Source organism: Argopecten irradians, unplaced genomic scaffold, assembly GCF_041381155.1.
Source record: "Argopecten irradians isolate NY unplaced genomic scaffold, Ai_NY scaffold_0720, whole genome shotgun sequence".
NCBI lineage: Eukaryota > Metazoa > Mollusca > Bivalvia > Pectinida > Pectinidae > Argopecten > Argopecten irradians.
In genome coordinates, this window is record NW_027188187.1 from 21,755 (window position 1) to 36,975 (window position 15,221).

The 15,221-nt window shown below is 42.2% G+C and overlaps 1 protein-coding gene across 1 annotated transcript; it reads left to right on the plus strand.

The window, feature by feature from the left end:
- The first annotated feature begins 12,875 nt into the window (after window positions 1-12,875).
- Window positions 12,876-14,105, plus strand: LOC138313530 (uncharacterized). Its single transcript, XM_069253927.1, has one exon. The coding sequence runs from the start codon at window positions 12,876-12,878 to the stop codon at window positions 14,103-14,105; it is 1,230 nt and encodes a 409-aa protein (XP_069110028.1).
- Window positions 14,106-15,221: the final 1,116 nt, after the last annotated feature.

Here is a 15,221-nt window from a genome sequence, read left to right on the forward strand (position 1 = left end):
CAGATACCAACAACAGTACAGAAGATTCCTTCTCCAGAGATCAACCAACTCTCACTAAGTCATTTGAAGGAACGTTCAAGTTAGCCTCCGTTACGGTCATAATTCTGAAATTCTTACTGTTGATTGGGCGCGACGGGCGCCAGAGGCTCATCACATCTGTGAGCAGATTATTGGTCCACCCAATTCACCATTTGCCCAGAGGCTAAACCTTGATTGGGTGGTTGTAGGGAATGTATGTCTGGGAACTACTCATCCTCCGAACCCATCAGAGGTCTCTGTTCTCAAGACAAGGATACTTGGAGATGGTCGACCTACATTGTTTGATCCATGTGACAATCAGTTTAATGTGAAAGGTGTTTGCGAGGAACCAATCATTGGACAAGGAGTATTCAAGCAGACTCATGATGACAACAAAGTTGGCTTGTCTGTAGAAGACAGAGCATTTCTGGATCTCATGGACAAAGAATTTGTACGAGACACTAGTGGTAAATGGACTGCACCGTTGCCTTTTCGCAAACCTCGTCCTAGACTACCTAATAATAGGCACCAAGCCCTTAAACGAGCTCAGCTTCTCGATGTCTCTCTTCAAAGGAATTCCGTTAAGCGCGAACACCTTGTCACCTTTATGAAAGGAATCTTAGACAACGGGCACGCGGAAGTGGCCCCTCCACTTAAGGAGTTGTGAGTAAACTTGAGGAGTGCTGGTATTTGCCTCTTTTCGGCGTTTATCATCCTAAGAAACCAAATAAGATCCGAGTAGCACCGCGTCATGGTCATACAATTCCACGTCTGGAATTATGTACCGCAGTCTTAGCCGTGGAAATAGCAGAAATTGTCACAGAAGAGCTATCCTTTCCCCGAGAACATGTGTTTTTTCCACACCGATAGTAAAGTTGTACTGGGCTACGTAACTAACACAACTCGACGGTTTTATATCTATGTGGCCAACAGAGTCTGCAGGATCCTGGAATTTTCTAGACAGACCATTGGTTCTACATCTCTACCGAGAATAACCTGCAGATGTCGGCACTCGATACATCGATCCAGCTCGCTAAGAGGAGAGCATGTGGATTCAAGGACCTAAACCAAACATATCCCCAACTGAATCCTTAATTTTCCCTTTGGTTACCCCAGAGGAGGATACTGAAGTTCGACCTGAGGTTGTTCACGTGGCTAAAAACGGACATAACGAACAGTGAGAAACCTCATAATTGGTCAGAGCGATTTGAGAAGTTCTCAAGTTGGAAAAGGCTGTTGTTGTCAATATCTTTGATAAAACACTTAGCTGAGTCTTTCAAGTCAAATCACGGCAAGTGCATAGGATGGCACAAGTGTGACATTTATCGGTCAGTTGAAAACTGTGCTTCTGCAGAAGCATTTATTATCAGAGAATTACAAAGGGAATTCTATGGGGACACTAGGAAATGTCCAAAGGAACTTTCACCCTACTTGGACGAAAACGGCATGATACGTGTTGGAGGAAGGCTACAGAACTCAGATTTACCGAGACACGAAGTGAACCCTATCTTAGTACCCGGCCGCACAAATTACGTCAGCGATGCTGTTGACTAGGGGACATCTTCAATAACGCTGTTTCAACATCAGGGTTAGACAACTGTACAGACAGGGGGGGCAGATATGGGCCGCTGGCTTTTGGATCACTGGGGGTCAAGAGTATGGTTTCTTTCGTCTTTCTTCACTGTGTGAAGTTGTCGGAATCTTCGAGGAAAGCATTCCCAACAGACAGATGGCGCTGATCTACCATTGGAATTCGTGTTACGCCAAGCCCGCAATTTACATTCGTTGGTGTCGCGATTGTTTTTGGACCTTGGACCATTGTCACACGCACGGCGGACAAGAGGCGGGAACGGGGGGCTTCAGCTTCAAGTAGAACGCTGGGCAGTGCTCTTCACGTGTCTGTTCAATCTAGGCAGGTTCATATTGTGTTACTGGAAGGAAATGAGCTCATCATCGTTTATAAACTCTGTGAGAAGATTCTACGCCATTAGAGGAAAAGTTGCAGAGTTCCGTTCTGATAGGGGAACCAATTTTGTTGGGGCAATCTCGGACCTTGACGCTACAGCAATCTTCATAGAAGACCTAAACATCAAGGAATTTCTCCGTGAATCTGGTACCATCTGGAAATTTAAATCCTCCCCACGCCTCACACTTTGGAGGCTCCTGGGAAAGGATGATTGGCGTTGCACGACGCATACTAGACTCCATGTTCCTCAACAACAATCGTAACCTCACGCACGAAGTCTTGTCGACATTTATGGCAGAAGTAACAGCGATCATCAACGCGCGACCATTGATTCCTGTTTCAACAGATGTAGATGAACCATTAATCTTATCTCCCAGACACAGAAAAACAGGAAGTCGGATCCGTTTGAATATTTTAACCAGAAAGACATGCTTGACACAGTGGAAAACAGCTCGCTGAGCAGTCTGGATCGATGGCGAAAGTCACCTTTCCTAGTGGGAGGAAGTGGACTTGTGAGGAGGGAAAGTTGAGATGAACAAACAGCGCGCAACGATATCGCGAGAAGGAAAGAAGATTCAACGAGAAGAAAGAAGTCAACATTCGTCCGTCCAGTTACTCAGGTTGTTGTCATTTGTTCCAAGGAGACATAGACTGTCAGCTGTGGTCAAGTAATAAACTATGTTGTGTATAATTGATGTTCTAAGTGTGTAACAGTTTAGTTCATGAACATCATGTTGAAACCTTTGCAAAAATTTACTGTTAAGAGCTGGAATTATTTTGTTTATAAATATGTTACTCTTAAGTTGATTAGAGATAAAGTTAGTGATATTATTAATATCAGACGGGGAGTGTGATGGAACCAGGAGTTCTCTCCCTTTGATTGATAACTTAATAATGCCCCTGTCTGTATGTCATTTCCGCCCAAGGAAAGGATGGTCTCGAGAGAGATAAAACTGCAAAAATGTAGCAACTATGTGGCCCCACACGTTGTAAGTGTATAGTTTAATGTTAAATGCATTAATTATTTCATGTGTGACAAATTTAAAATTGTGATGAAGCTATGTGCGTACCATGTATTTGGTATTTTTTGTATAAATGCACATGAAGCGATGTTTTGATTTCACCGGAAATCGTGCAGTTTGTCAATTTGATTCTCTGACATGTTTTTGAGTGATGTCGTTTTATTATTGCTGTTTATAAAGCAATACCTATCAGTCTTTACGATATTATTTTGTATCTTAGTGGTATATAGCCATGTATAACATGTATGCCCTAGCTAAATGTAAATTACTAGTGCACATGGTTTAATCATTGTTAGTCGGTATGCAAAATAGAAAACCTCGTATAGGCAATGGTCGATGTATATGCAGGTTTTCGATGTAGACAGGTTGTCGTTGTATGCAGGTTGTCGTTGTAGAGAGGTTAATCATGTGAATTACAGTTTTCTTTTATTTTCATTTGTCAAATCATAATATTAAAGGATTGAATTGTTATATCCTATAATGATAAGGAAATCCCATCTTGATACTCAGAGATAGTATGTACAAAATGTCAAGTTATTAAATACCTGTTTCTGCATATTTACTGTAGAGTTAACAAGTACACTTTTAATATTTCTCTTGAAATATTACATTGACTAATTCATTGTGTAAGTGTGATCTAGTCCAGAATAGTGTTTATTTGTGCAATAGTTATTACAACTTTATTAGGTGTTTGTGAAATTAGCACTTATGTAATAAGTTTAATCCTTAGGATTAATATTTGTATCTGTAAGAGTGAATGACTACAGAAGTTAGAGATCATTAAGTAACAATATTTACTTGTTTGTATTTCAGGTTTTACTATACTCCACTATAAGCTACACTATAACACCACTTTATGTGGATCTGTAATAAAGGTTGGAAACAGTTCAAGGAACTTTCTGTTTTTTTGAGACAGAACAGTAAAACAACGTGTATCAGCTGCACAGTACATGATGTCTACATCCAGGGATCAGGATCCCAGCAAATTGTTTGAGCAAGGAGGGTATCTTGCGCCCATGCAGGAGTATGGGTCACAACTGCAGGTTCCCGACAACGCCCAATGCTACTCCAACAGAGATGGAAAGGTCCCATCGGAAGAAAAACCTCACAGGAGGTGGGGAGGAACTGTATGAGGCCACGGTAGAGACAAGTACCGCCAAACTTATCAAACTCCGAAAAAAGGTAGAGGATACTATCGAAGAGTTTAACTCGGCCAGCACGAAAGAGACTTAGTGATAAAACTAAAGGATCAGCTAGGAGCGGTCTATGGACAAATAACCTAGACGAGGTGAAAGGATTTATGAAAATATTTAACTTGTATTAATACCTCCTCCAGTAATAGTGAGAAAGTTTCGCAAGAGATGATACATATCAAAATCTATAGAAAGGTAACAGATGTGCATAACGAGATGGTGGAGATTCTTAAGCAGCCAGAAACAGATATCGAAGAAAACAAAGAGCAGAAACAAGAAGTGAAAAAGAACTCTCAAACCAAAAGTCATTCATCAGTGAGCAGTTCTAGTAGTCGCAGGAGTTCGCTATTAGCACTTCAACGTGCAAAGTTAGAAGCAGCTAAAACTAGTTTGACATTTACACGCCAAGAAGTTGAGATGCAGAAACACCAGGCCAAGATGGATGCTGAAATTCTTCGACAGAGAGCTCAGTATGAATCTGACTCCAGTATCTAAAATCACAACGAGCAGCAGCCGTAGCTCAAGCCGAACTTGAGGCCATGTATGAGGAGTATGGTGAAGGCGACATAGACAGAGGACCACAACTCTCATTACCTTCGATGGACAGTAAGGAGCTTACAGCGCAGTTATCAATGCGCAGGCACAGACTGAGAGCCATGGACCTCCTAGATTGGAAAACAAACACCCTTGCACCGATAAATACAGGTCAAGATTCTGCCTTTGAAGGAGGTAGGTGTCCAGTACATGAGTCTTCCATTGATGGAGAAAAAGTCTGATAGGACGATTAATGACAATAGACAACAGATGGATCCTAATGCACCTAGTTTTTATTACCAGAACGACTAGGTTATTCTGATTTCACTAAGTACCTGTTACGTAAGGACTTGCTCCTGCAGAGACTTACCACCTTTGACGACAAACCTGAAAACATTTTCAATGTGTGAAGGCTAGTTTCCAGTCTGTAACCAAAGAACTCAGCGTGACAGCTAATGAGGAATTCGACCTGCTTTTCAAGTGGTTGGGACCGGAGTCCAAGAAGCACGCTTTGAGCATAAGAGCGTCTCCACGAGCGATATGGATGTCCGGAAATGGTAGAGGCCTCATTAAAAAGGAAACTAGAGAAGTTTCCAAGGTTGGGTTCAAAGGATAATGCCAAATTATACGAATTGGCAGACATTCTTTCAGAAGTGGGAGCCATGATGGAAGATCCCATTTATGGCTCATTTATTAGGCTATTACAACACCTCTTCAGACGTTCTCCCCATTGTGGGTAAATTGCCTCTCCATATCCAAGGGAAATGGACAGTCAGAGCTGCAAGGTATAAGAAGGAGAAGAGTGTAGCCTTTCCTCCATTCTCGGAATCTGTGGTGTTCATAAAGGAAATGAGCTCTATGCTTAATGACCCCGGCCTTGTATATAAAGATACGTTGACCACTCGAACAAGCAATGAACCGCGTTCCAAGGACAGAGTTCGGTCAAATATTCAGGTGAATAAAACTCAGGTGTCGTCTAACGAGAACTCTAACAAACAACCCAAGAAACAGTGTTTGATACACAACATATCTAACCACGACATAAATCAGTGCAGGGCATTCCGTCTTAAATCCTTGTCGGAACGGAGACGTATATTAAGCGAACACCGCTTATGTTTTCGATGTTGTGACACAGATGCTCATATATACAAAAACTGTTGTTCAGTCTCTGTAAAATGCGCAGAATGCAGCAGCAGTCAGCACCCTACGGCGCTCAATCCCAGGGATGGACATTCTATATCCAGAAATCGAAATGGTCATAAGCCAGACAAAAACAACAATAATTCTACAAGTCCGAACGGTGGGGAGATAACGACTAGTCAGAACGGCGGGGAGAATGAAGGCGTTGTGAGTAAATGTACGCGCGTGTGTGGAGGAACGTTTACAGGCAGATCTTGTTCAAAAACAATACTTGTTCGAGTTCATAGGACTAACTCACCAGAGCAAGCTACCTACATGTATGCCATAATCGACGATCAAAGTAATCGGACATTGTGCAAGCCTGGTTTCTTCAATATCATGGATGTCTCAGGAGAGACAGTTGAACAATATACTCTGGTATCCTGTGCAGGGGACTTGCCGACACAGGGTCGGCGCGCACATGGATTCTCAGTTTCCTCTCTGAACGGCCAGTTTACCTTACCCTTACCTGACATACTGGAGTGTGATCAGATACCCAACAACCGTACAGAGATTCCTACTCCAGAGATCACCAACTATCACAGTCATTTGAAGGACGTCAAGTTGCCTCCGTTACGGTCTAATTCTGAAATTCTACTGTTGATTGGGCGCGACGTGCCAGAGGCTCATCACATCTGTGAGCAGATTATTGGTCCACCCATTTCACCATTTGCCCAGAGGCTAAACCTTGGTTGGGTGGTTGTAGGGAATGTATGTCTGGGAACTACTCATCCTCCGAACCCATCAGAGGTCTCTGTTCTCAAGACAAGGATACTTGTGATGGATCGACCTACATTGTTTGATCCATGTGGACAGAATCAGTTTAAAATTGGGGTGGAAAGGTGTTTGACGAGGAATCCTCCAATCATTGGGACGCCACTAAGGTAGTATTACAAGCAGACTCAAGATGACAACAAAGTTGTGCTTGTCTGTATGAAAGACAGGAAGATAATTTCTGGATCTCATGGATCAAATGTGATTTTGTCGGTGACACTAGTGGTAATTGGGACATGCAAACGTTGCCTTCTATTACGCAAACCCTCAGTCCTAGACTTACCTAATAGAACAGGCACCAAAGCCCTTAAACGAGCTCAGCCTTTCTCTGATGTTCTCTTCTTCAAAGGAATGCCACGTTAAGCGCGAACACCTTGTCACACTTTATGGAAGGAATCTTAGACTCAACGGCGACGCGGAAGTGGCCCCCTTCACTTAAGGAGTTGTGAGTAAACTTGAGGAGTGCTGGTATTTGCCTGCTTTTCGGCGTCTTAATCATCCTAAGAAACCAAATAAGATCCGAGTAGCAACCGCGTCATGGTCATACAATTCCACGTCTGGAATTATGTTCCACGCAGTCTTAGCCGTGAAATAGCAGAAATTGTTCCACAGAAGAGCTATCCACTTTCCCGAGGAACAATGTGTTTTTCCACACCGATAGTAAAGTTGTACTGGGCTACGTAACTAACACAACTCGACGGTTTTATATATAAGTGGGCCAACAGAGTCTGCAGGATCCTGGAGATTTTTCTAGACCAAGGACCATTGGTTCTACATCTCTACCGAGAATAACCCTGCAGATGTCGGCATGCACTCGATACATCGATCCAGCTCGCATAAGAGGAGGAGCATGTGGAATCAAGGACCTAAACCAAACATTTCCCCCAACTGAATTCTTAATTTTCTCCCCTTTGGTTACCCCAGAGGAGGATACTGAAGTTCGGAACCTGAGGTTGTTCACGTGGCTAAAACGGACATAAACGAACAGTGAGAAACCTCATAATTGGTCAGAGCGATTTGAGAAGTTCTCAGTTGGAAAAGGCTGTTTGTTGTCAATATCTTTGATAAGAACACTTAGCTGAGTCTTTCAGTCAAATCCACGGCAAAGTGCATAGGATGGCAACAAGTGTGACATTTATCGGTCCAGTTGAAAACTGTGCTTCTGCAGAAGCATTTATTATCAGAGAATTACAAAGGGAATTCTATGGGGACACTAGGAAATGTCCACAAAGGAACTTTTCACCCTACTTGGACCGAAAAAAACGGCATGATACGTGTTTGGAGGAAGGCTACAGAACTCAGATTTACCGAGAGACACGAAGTGAACCCTATCTTAGTACCCGGCCAACATTACGTCGCGATGCTGTTGACTAGACACTTCCATAACGCCTGTTCAACACAGGGTAGACACCTGACAGAAGGGGCGATAAGGGCCGCAGGCTTTTGGATCACTGGGGTCAAGAGACTGGTTTCTTTCGTCATTCATCACTGTGTTGAAGTGTCGGAAACTTCGAGGAAAGCATTCCCAACAGAAGATGGCTGATCTACCAGTGGATCGTGTTACGCCAAGCCCGCCATTTACATTCGTTGGTGTCGATGTTTTTGGACCTTGGACCATTGTCACACGCAGGACAAGAGGCGGTTCAGCTTCAAGTAAACGCTGGGCAGTGCTCTTCACGTGTCTGTCATCTAGTGGCGGTTCATATTGAGTTACTGGAAGAAAATGAGCTCATCATCGTTTATAAACTCTGTGAGAAGATTCTAACGCCATTAGACGGAAAAGTTGCCAGAGTATCCCGTTCTGATAGGGAACCCACATTCTGTTGGGGTCACTCTCGTACCTTGACGCTACAGCAATTCTCCTAAGAAGACCCAAACAATCAAAAGGAATTTCCCTTTCTCCGTGAAATCTGGGATACCATCCTGGAACATATTAAATCCTCTCCACGCTCACACTTATGAGGCTCACTGTAAAGGATGATTAGGCGTTGCACGACGCATACTAGACTCCATGTTCCCTCAACCAACAAACGTAAACCACTCGCCGAGGTTACTTGTCGACAATTATGGCCAGATAGATAACGAGCGCATCATCAACGCGTCGAACCATAGATTTCCTGTTTCAACAGAAGTATATTAAACATTAACCTCTAATCTCCAGCAACCCTTTATGACACATAAATCAGGAGAAGTCGGATCGAGTCGTTTGAATATTTTATTAACCAGAAAGACATGCTTAGATTCACAGTGGAAGGCATGTTGCATGGTGCTCGCTGAGCAGTTCTGGAGTCGATGGCGAAAGGAGTTTCTACCTGTGTTACATGCCAGGAGGAAGTGGAAATCACGAGTCTCTGCAACCTTGAGGAGGGAGACGTTGTTCTCATGAAGGATGAACAAACAGCGCGCAACGATTGGCCTCTTGGTGTAATCACACGCGTACCTTTCCTAGTGCTAAGATGGGACTTGTTAGGAAAGATTGAGATTCAGAAATCGCGAGAAGGAAATGAAGTCAACATTCGGCCGTCCAGTTTACTCAGGTTGTTGTCATTTGTTCCAAGGAGACATAGACCTGTCAGCTGTGGTCAAGTAATGAAACTATGTTGTGTATAATTTGATGTCTAAGTGTGTAACAGGTTTATTCCCTCCAATGAAACATCATGATTGAACCTTGCAAAATATACTGTTTAAGTGCAGGAAATATTTTTATTTATAAATATGTTATTCTCTTAATTTGATTAGAGATTAAGTTAGTGACTAATTATTAATATTAAGACGGTAAGTGTGATGGAACCAAGGAGTTCACATCCCAAAGCTTGATAACTTAAAATTAATCAGAGTTTAATGTATTAGAATTTACCTGCCCCTTGTCCTGAAATGTCATTTCCGCCCCAAGAAAGGATTGGACCTCGAGAGAGTGAGTGATAAAACTGCAAAAATGTACGCAGATCTATGTGTGACCCCACGGACTTTGTCTATAGATATTTAATTATTATATTGATATAAAAATGCATTAAATAATATCATGTGTCGACAATTTAAAATTAGTGATTGAAAGCTATGTGCGGACCATTGTTATTTGTTATATTATTAGTATAAATGCATATGAAGCGATGTTTTTGATTTTCACCCGTAAATCGTGCAGTTTGTCAATTTGATTCTCTGACAATGTTTTTGAGTGATGTCGTTTTATTATTAGCTGTTTTTATAAAGCTCCAATACCTATCAGTACTTTACGATATTATTTTGTATCTTAGTGGTATATAGCCAAGTTATAACATGTATGCCTAGCTAAATGTAAGTTACTTAGATGCACATGGTTTAATGCATTTGTTAGTACGGTATGGCAAAATAGAAAACCACGTATAGGCAATGGTCGATGTATGAAGGTTTTCGAAGTAGACAGGTTGTCGTTGTATGCAGGTTGTCGTTTGTAGAGAGGTTAATCATGTGGAATATACAGTTTTCTTTTATTTTAATTTGTCAAATCATAATATTAAAAGGATTGAATTGGTTATATATCCTATAATGATAAGGAAATCCCATCTTGATACTCCAGAAGATAGTAAATTTACCAAAAGTTCAAGTTATTAAATACCTGTTTCTGCATATTTACTGTAGAGTTAACAAGTACACTTTTAATATTTCTCTTGAAATATTCAGTGAACTAATTCATTGTGTACAAGTGTAATCTAGTCCAGAATCGTGTTTATTTGTGTTTTTTGTGCAATAGTTATTACAATTTTTTATGTGTTGTGAAAATAGCGCACTTATGTAATAAGTTTAATCCTTAGGATTAATATTTGTATCTGTAAGAGTGAATGACTACAGAAGTTAGAGATCATATAAGTAATCAATATTTACTTGTTTGTATTTCAGGTTTTACTATATACTCCCACTATAAGCCACTATACACCACTTTATGTGGATCTGTAGTATAAAGGTTGGAAACAGTTTCAATGGAACTTTCTGTTTTTGTGAGGACAGAACAGTAAAACAACGTGGATCATGCTGCACAGTACCCATGATGTCTACATCCAGGGATCAGGATCCCAGCAAATTGTTTGAGCAAGGAGGGTATCTTGCGCCCATGCAGGAGTATGGGTCACAACTGCAGGTTCCCGACAACGCCCATGCTACTCCAACAGAGATGGAAAGGTCCCATCGGAAGAAAAGACGTTCTCCCCATTGTGGGTAAATTGCCTCTCCATATCCAAGGGAAATGGACAGTCAGAGCTGCAAGGTATAAGAAGGAGAAGAGAAGCCTTTCCTCCATTCTCGGAATTTGTGGTGTTCATAAAGGAAATGAGCTCTATGCTTAATGACCCCGGCCTTGTATATAAAGATACGTTGACCACTCGTACAAGCAATGAACCGCGTTCCAAGGACAGAGTTCGGTCAAATATTCAGGTGAATAAAACTCAGGTGTCGTCTAACGAGAACTCTAACAAACAACCCAAGAAACAGTGTTTGATACACAACACATCTAACCACGACATAAATCAGTGCAGGGCATTCCGTCTTAAATCCTTGTCGGAACGGAGACGTATATTAAGCGAACACCGCTTATGTTTTCGATGTTGTGACACAGATGCTCATATATACAAAAACTGTTCAGTCTCTGTAAAATGCGCAGAATGCAGCAGCAGCAGTCAGCACCCTACGGCGCTCCATTCCCAGGGATGGACATTCTACATCCGGAAATCGAAATGGTCATAAGCCAGACAAAAACAACAATAATTCTACAAGTCCGAACGGTGGGGAGATAACGACTAGTCAGAACGGCGGGGAGAATGAAGGCGTTGTGAGTAAATGTACGCGCGTGTGTGGAGGAACGTTTACAGGCAGATCTTGTTCAAAAACAATACTTGTTCGAGTTCATAGGACTAACTCACCAGAGCAAGCTACCTACATGTATGCCATAATCGACGATCAAAGTAATCGGACATTGTGCAAGCCTGGTTTCTTCAATATCATGGATGTCTCAGGAGAGACAGTTGAAACAATATACTCTGGTATCCTGTGCAGGGGACTTGCCGACACAGGGTCGGCGCGCACATGGATTCTCAGTTTCCTCTCTGAACGGCCAGTTTACCTTACCCTTACCTGACATACTGGAGTGTGATCAGATACCCAACAACCGTACAGAGATTCCTACTCCAGAGATCACCAACTATCACAGTAATTTGAAGGACGTCAAGTTGCCTCCGTTACGGTCTAATTCTGAAATTCTACTGTTGATTGGGCGCGACGTGCCAGAGGCTCATCACATCTGTGAGCAGATTATTGGTCCACCCAATTCACCATTTGCCCAGAGGCTAAACCTTGGTTGGGTGGTTGTAGGGAATGTATGTCTGGGAACTACTCATCCTCCGAACCCATCAGAGGTCTCTGTTCTCAAGACAAGGATACTTGGAGATGGTCGACCTACATTGTTTGATCCATGTGACAATCAGTTTAATGTGAAAGGGGTTTGCGAGGAACCAATCATTGGACAAGGAGTATTCAAGCAGACTCATGATGACAACAAAGTTGGCTTGTCTGTAGAAGACAGAGCATTTCTGGATCTCATGGACAAAGAATTTGTACGAGACACTAGTGGTAAATGGACTGCACCGTTGCCTTTTCGCAAACCTCGTCCTAGACTACCTAATAACAAGGCACCAAGCCCTTAAACGAGCTCAGCTTCTCGATGTCTCTCTTCAAAGGAATTTTCCGTTAAGCGCGAACACCTTGTCACCTTTATGAAAGGAATCTTAGACAACGGGCACGCGGAAGTGGCCCCTCCACTTAAGGGGAGTTGTGAGTAAACTTGAGGAGTGCTGGTATTTGCCTCTTTTCCGGCATTTATCATCCTAAGAAACCAAATAAGATCCGAGTAGCACCGCGTTATGGTCATACAATTCCACGTCTGGAATTATGTACCGCAGTCTTAGCCGTGGAAATAGCAGAAATTGTCACAGAAGAGCTATTCTTTCCCCGCCGAAGAACATGTGTTTTTTCCACACCGATAGTAAAGTTGTACTGGGCTACGTAACTAACACAACTCGACGGTTTTATATCTATGTGGCCAACAGAGTCTGCAGGATCCTGGAATTTTCTAGACCAGACCATTGGTTCTACATCTCTACCGAGAATAACCCTGCAGATGTCGGCACTCGATACATCGATCCAGCTCGCTAAGAGGAGAGCATGTGGATTCAAGGACCTAAACCAAACATATCCCCAACTGAATCCTTAATTTTCCCTTTGGTTACCCCAGAGGAGGATACTGAAGTTCGACCTGAGGTTGTTCACGTGGCTAAAACGGACATAACGAACAGTGAGAAACCTCATAATTGGTCAGAGCGATTTGAGAAGTTCTCAAGTTGGAAAAGGCTGTTGTTGTCAATATCTTTGATAAAACACTTAGCTGAGTCTTTCAAGTCAAATCACGGCAAGTGCATAGGATGGCACAAGTGTGACATTTATCGGTCAGTTGAAAACTGTGCTTCTGCAGAAGCATTTATTATCAGAGAATTACAAAGGGAATTCTATGGGGACATTAGGAAATGTCCAAAGGAACTTTCACCCTACTTGGACGAAAACGGCATGATACGTGTTGGAGGAAGGCTACAGAACTCAGATTTACCGAGACACGAAGTGAACCCTATCTTAGTACCCGGCCAACATTACGTCGCAATGCTGTTGACTAGACACTTCCATAACGCTGTTCAACATCAGGGCAGACACCTGATAGAAGGGGCGATAAGGGCCGCAGGCTTTTGGATCACTGGGGTCAAGAGACTGGTTTCTTTCGTCATTCATCACTGTGTGAAGTGTCGGAAACTTCGAGGAAAGCATTCCCAACAGAAGATGGCTGATCTACCAGTGGATCGTGTTACGCCAAGCCCGCCATTTACATTCGTTGGTGTCGATGTTTTTGGACCTTGGACCATTGTCACACGCAGGACAAGAGGCGGTTCAGCTTCAAGTAAACGCTGGGCAGTGCTCTTCACGTGTCTGTCATCTAGGGCGGTTCATATTGAGTTACTGGAAGAAATGAGCTCATCATCGTTTATAAACTCTGTGAGAAGATTCTACGCCATTAGAGGAAAAGTTGCAGAGTTCCGTTCTGATAGGGGAACCAATTTTGTTGGGGCAATCTCGGACCTTGACGCTACAGCAATCTTCATAGAAGACCCAAACATCAAAGAATTTCTCCGTGAATCTGGTACCATCTGGAAATTTAATCCTCCCCACGCCTCACACTTTGGAGGCTCCTGGGAAAGGATGATTGGCGTTGCACGACGCATACTAGACTCCATGTTCCTCAACAACAATCGTAACCTCACTACGAGGTTACTTGTCGACATTTATGGCAGAAGTAACAGCGATCATCAACGCGCGACCATTGATTCATGTTTCAACAGATGTATATGAACCATTAATCTTATCTCCAGCAACCCTTTTGACACAGAAAACAGGAAGTCGGATCGAGTCGTTTGAATATTTTAACCAGAAAGACATGCTTAGATCACAGTGGAAGCATGTGCAGGTGCTCGCTGAGCAGTTCTGGAGTTTCTACCTGTGTTGCAGGGCAGGAGGAAGTGGAATCACGAGTCTCGCAACCTTGAGGAGGGAGACGTTGTTCTCATGAAGGATGAACAAACAGCGCGCAACGATTGGCCTCTTGGTGTAATCACGCGTACCTTTCCTAGTGAAGATGGACTTGTTAGGAAAGTTGAGATTCAGATATCGCGAGAAGGAAAGAAGTCAACATTCGTCCGTCCAGTTACTCAGGTTGTTATCATTTGTTCCAAGGAGACATAGACTGTCAGCTGTGGTCAAGTGATAAACTATGTTGTGTATAATTGATGTCTAAGTGTGTAACAGTTTAGTTCATGAACATCATGTTGAAACCTTTGCAAAATTTACTGTTAAGAGCTGGAATTATTTTATTTATAAATAATGTTACTCTTTAAGTTGATTAGAGATAAAGTTAGTGATATTATTAATATCAGACGGGGAGTGTGATGGAACCAGGAGTTCTCTCCTTTGATTGATAACTTAATAATCAAGGTATGGTATTAGAGTTTACCTGCCCCTGTCCTGTATGTCATTTCCGCCCAAGGAAAGGATGGTCATGTGCTCGAGAGAGAGAGATAAAACTGCAAAAATGTAGCAAACTATGTGGCCCCACACGTTGTAAGTGTATAGTTTAATGTTAACATGCATTATATTTATTTCCATTGTGTGGACAATTTTAGTAATGTGATCGTAGCTATGTAGAGTACCAATGTATTTGCGTTTATTATTGTATAAAATGCACATGAATGAGATGATATTTTGATTTCACCGGAAATATCGTGTGCAGTTTGTAAATTTGATTTCTCTGGACAATGTTTTTGTGTGATGTCGTTCTTGATTTATTGCTGTTTTTTAAAGGCAATACCTATCTGTCTTTTACATATTAGTTTGTTTCTTAGTGGTAGATAAGGATGTATAACATGTAATGCCTGCTAATGTAAAAATTACTAGTGCCATTGGTTTAATCAT

What these genes read in the sequence shown, in the direction of transcription:
- LOC138313530 (XM_069253927.1), top strand. Translation starts at nt 12,876, where the DNA reads ATGTGGATTCAAGGACCTAAACCAAACATATCCCCAACTGAATCCTTA.